The sequence below is a fragment of the Halichoeres trimaculatus genome, unplaced genomic scaffold (assembly GCF_033239565.1).
Source record: "Halichoeres trimaculatus isolate MK-OKI-2021-1 unplaced genomic scaffold, fHalTri1.1 fHalTri1_scaffold_4, whole genome shotgun sequence".
Taxonomy (NCBI): Eukaryota; Metazoa; Chordata; class Actinopteri; order Labriformes; family Labridae; genus Halichoeres; species Halichoeres trimaculatus.
In genome coordinates this window covers 18,576,105-18,581,013 of record NW_027437182.1, presented here as the reverse complement: position 1 = coordinate 18,581,013, position 4,909 = coordinate 18,576,105, and the positions used below count along the sequence as shown (strand labels likewise).

The 4,909-nt window shown below is 41.6% G+C and overlaps 1 protein-coding gene across 1 annotated transcript; it reads right to left on the bottom strand.

Moving 5' to 3' along the window:
- Positions 1-380: 380 nt before the first annotated feature.
- Positions 381-2,619, bottom strand: s1pr4 (sphingosine-1-phosphate receptor 4). The gene is made up of 2 exons (XM_074668655.1): positions 2,595-2,619; positions 381-1,917 (listed from the first exon to the last, which is right to left on the bottom strand). The coding sequence occupies exon 2, from the start codon at positions 1,803-1,805 to the stop codon at positions 576-578; it is 1,230 nt and encodes a 409-aa protein (XP_074524756.1). The 5' UTR covers positions 1,806-1,917; positions 2,595-2,619; the 3' UTR covers positions 381-575.
- Between the last annotated feature and the right edge of the window lie 2,290 nt (positions 2,620-4,909).

The window sequence follows — 4,909 nt, the reverse complement described above, 5'->3', positions numbered from 1 at the left end:
AAAAAATCTAAGGAACCTGAATGATCTGCTCCGTCAGCAGGGTGTCAGTCATGGCTTTGATAATGTGCCGCCCTCCAGAGGAAAGCAGAAGTAGTGTGCTTACTGAAAACAGCATACGCTCATGTGATTACTAAAAATAAACTTTATTTATATTCCATGCAGTATTAAGTCGCCAGATATACAGAAAGTACAAAAATATGTTCCAAATATTAAAAAATACATACTTTAACATTATTCACATGTTGCATGTCCATTATTACTCTTACTTATTGCAAACATTTTGTCCTTACACATGACAGCTTTCCCACAGGCTAACTGAAATTTAAAAAGTGCAATAATAAAATATGAATAGGCATTTAAAGCACATTCAAAATAAACATCTGGTTAAAAAAAGTGATATCATTGCAGCATGAAAAGACAGATTTACACTTTTCACATTTAATCTAATGTGTACTCATCAGTGCAAATACCTGCAGGCTGAGCACTGAACATTCAAACCAAAACTAAGAGGAAACGGTTAGATGTGTATCGCTGCACACAGGTCTGAGTTGCTTGGGAGGGGAGCATGTTGTGGTTTAACCACTTGAAACTGACAGGCAGCTGGTGGTGGAGCTCAGCCTGTATTTTTTGGGTGGTTTGCGCAGCTTTTTGGGGGTTGAGGGTGGGGAGGCCACGCTCAGATTTCTGACCTTGCTAAAACTGTTCCTCAGACTGTCCCTCCTGCTCTCTGAGGTGCTGCTGGTTTCCTTGGATGTGAAGCGGTCTGGGTGACAGAGGCCTGACCTCACGCAGCAAGAGCACAGCAGCTCTGCCATGGCCTTCCTCATCTCGCTGCTGCCCAGCACGTAGATGATGGGGTTCAGGCCAGAGTTCAGGACAGCCAGTGAGATGCAGTAGTCTGCGCTGAACAGCAGTGCACACTTGCGAGAGGCACAGAAGAAGTCCACCAGTAAGAGCGTAAACAAAGGCCCCCAGCAGGCTATGAAGACCCCCACAATGGTGACCACAGTTTTGAGCAGAGCCATGGAGTGCTTGCGGCTGCGCAGAGGGCCCAGTTTTGCACTTGTGTGCACGTGAGAGTAGATGAGACCATACAGCACTGCAATTGCCAGAAGGATGATAAAGAAAATGATAAGCGAGAAGAGGATGTAGGTCTTTGAGTAGAGTGGGAGGAGGGTGGAGCACCCATCCAGGCTGCACACACAATTCCAGCCGATCAAAGGAAGGAAACCAACCACAACAGCCAAAACCCAGCAGAGCACAACCAAGCCGTAGATCCTGTAGGTGCTCCTGGTGGACTTCTGAGGCAGTGGCTTTATCATGGTCGTGTAACGCTCCACAGCAATCAGCAACAAACTGAATATGGAAGCTGCCAGGGCAACAAACAGCATCCCCTCCCTGAAGAGCCACAGAGCAGGGGAGAGGCGAAATGTCTGGCTGCCAGACAAACAAATGTTAACCACATAAGCAGCCCCGGTGAGGAGGTCACTCAGTGTGATGTTGGCGATGCACACATAAACCCAACGCCGGCTGTGGCAGATACGGGAGATGACGGCAACCAAAACTAGGAGGTTCTCCAGGATGATAGAGATGCTGACGCAGAGGAATATGGCTGCTGTGACGCTGATGCTGTTATTGGTGTTGGAGGTGGTCCGGTTCAGCAGACGGCCAGTGATGTTGTAATGCACCAGGATCACAGAGCTGAGACCAGTGGCGCTGGTGGTAGACAAGTCACTGGGGTCACTGGTTGAATGGTACAAGTGGGGGCATGAGGAGGAAGAAACGAGGGAAGAAAAGACACTCATGGTGGAAGAGACAAGGTGACAGGTGACTGAACAGAGCTGCAGGGGAATTAGTGTGAAACTCCTGCAAACAGACAGGCTAATGTCACACTCTAACCACTGGAGCTCAACACACCTGAGGAGACAAAAAAAGGCAAAAGGAGAAGAATCAGACACAATTCCCATGGGGCCTCTCTGTTTAAACAGGTTAAAAAATCAGAAAAAACAAAGTGCTTCCTCTTTGTGTTGTTTCTATCAATTTAAAAGGCATCATTTAAATGCCTGCCACATGTGCCAAGTTACTCCACCTTGCTGTGGTTAACACAGGATGACAGCGCAGCATCAGGGCATTTAAATCTCCACATGGAGGAAACAAAAACATTCTTTCTTAGACAAATATTGGTTGCGTTCTTCTTGAAATTAAACAGAACATTATTTAAAAAATGGGCAATAAAGTAATAAACTATTTTGAGTCTTGCAAAATGTGTTTTTTTTTTTTTTACATATTTTCATTAAAAATATGTCACAAAGATTTATTTGAATCAATCATTTAAATTAGAATTTAAAAGTCCATTATTCAAACATTTAAGTCTCTAAAGCACAACTCCAAGCAATAGTTGTAGAAACACATTAAGTTTCATATATTATCTAATTAATTCTGCAAATCAAGAGTTTAGTAGTAACCCTGAGCTCTGCCAAGAAAAAAAATGATTTAAATTGCATTGTAGCTGTAGTTAAAAAATGTTCAAAAAACGCATCATTAGAAATAATTTTCTTATCTGTGGAGTGAAGACGATGCTGTGCAAGACTTACTCTGGTTGCTGGTGGTGATTCTGAGCATGTGAGATGGTCGCACAGTTGATGGGGAAGGAAGCCCAAGAAGGCTGGGTTGTCACCACACCCAAGACACACACACACACACACACACACACACACACACACACACACACACACACACACACACACACACACACACACACACACACACACACACACACACACACACACACACACACACGCACACACACACACACACACACAAACACCATGCAACTCAGTGATTGCATTCTACTTTTATTCCATCACCTGGTAAAAACACAACGCAACTGTGAGAATTTCCCAAATGTAACATAAAATTGCTTTGTTCATAAGTTTGAAATGGGTTAGCGAGTTCATTTATTTAGTTATTTAATTTCATGATATTCTATCAATCTGTCAATGATATTTGATAGTTTTTCTTCAACAAGTCTCTGTAGCAAACTAACATCAAAATATTCCCAAGGCATAGTACAAATTTTACTACAAGAGTACATCACATCCTGTTGATCAAGCTGCCCTCTGATAACTCATACGGGAAAGGATCTTTCAAAACATGCCCTAACTAAGCAAGTTGTAAATTCTTTCTTAAGAACCATGACTCAATGTGATTTTTTAGAATATGGGGCAATAAGCTCACTTGCACTTATGAGACTATGGCACCAAGCCAAGAGTGATATTACAAAAGTCTTGAATTAGAAAAGTTTTTTTTCTCGATATTTCTCAGAAAGGAGAGAAAAACAGGAACTCCCAATCAGATGGAAGTGTGCCCCACCCTGCAGAGCTGGTTTCATGCGTCTCATCTCACAGCTGTGGTTGTTGGTGTAAGGTAAAGGGGCCAACGTCACATGCTTGACAATGCAGGGCACACTTGTTTTCAGCAAACCTTGAACCATGCTCCAGCAAAAACTGAGCAGTCAGGAGCCTGTGCCAGTGGCACTGTGGCCATGACCGCTATCAAATCAACCATAAACACATAAGATGCTGACAACCAGCATACAGTAGGAGGCATCCAGCAAGCAAGAAACCACAGTTCAAATATGAGTAAAACCAGAACTCATGGCTGAACATATTTTTCCTCAGAGTGGAGTTTTCAAAGACTTATGATTATATATTTCAAACTTCTAGCAAAGTAGGCTCTAATTGTATCCCTGCACTATAATTATCATCTATCAAATGCTTCAAAAGTGGGCTAAAATAGGCCAAAAGGAACTTCTGGGAAAATTGAACTATAATCATTTTTTTCCCTAAGTATTTTTTTAAGAAATCATTGCTTTTAATGTTCATAAAAAGAGTTTTGGTTTTATTGATAAGAATAAATTGCACTCAGATACTACCTTCTTGTCTTTTGATAATTACAATGAAAGGCTTTTATGATTTCAATCAACATTTGCCCAGGTTTTCACATTAAGACTGAAAAGCATTAACCTAAATGTGAGAGATTTGACCTACTATGATGTGCATCATGCGTAACGGTAAATAGACATGACTCATGAGGCCTTACAACTTCTCTTTTTTAGCCCTCAGAGAGTAAAAATGCAAACATGCATCAGTAAGCAAACATAGTCAAGACGAGGGCCTTCTGTCTATGTGTAAAAATACTATGGTAAGCTTTTGATTGAAAATGAAACAAGGAAAAGGAAAAAATACATATCAAACAACTTGAGGTGTCAACAACACCCAAGACTGTTGAAAACGCCCTTAGTCTGAAAACAACCATCGACTCTGTTTTCTTTCGAATGTGCCCTCTAAACCACACGTGCCTGTGTGTGTGTCTTTCCTTTATTTACTGACAAACAGAGCCAGATTAGACTTCTACTGAGGTGGCTCTTTGAACAAGATAGTGCCCAGTCCACCTTTTTTTTCTTTTCTTTTTTCTTTTTCTTTTTTTTGGTTGGACTCTTTCCAGCACTTATTGTATATTTATCTGTTAATTATTTTGAGGCATTACAGTTCGACTGGATGGGAGAGGCTGCAGACTGGTGTCTTCTTCTTCATTCTTACTGTTCAGGCTTCTAGAGAGCTTCTCATTCACCTGCATGCCCTCAGTCTGCGGGAGGAAACCTAGATACCACATGCAAACTTCGCCCACAGAAGCCCCAGCCACGTGCCCCAAGAACAGATGCTCTAGTCTTCAAGCGAGTGTCATGGGTATCGTGCTCGATCCACTGTCTAAACCTTTCTCAACAATGATTTTGAATATGACCTATCTAAAAATAGAAAAAAGCTCAAGAAGGTTATTAATGTAAAATATGATCAAAAAGTTTTTTTTTTTTTCAAAATCCATACTCAAGACCTCTACAAGGCCAGGG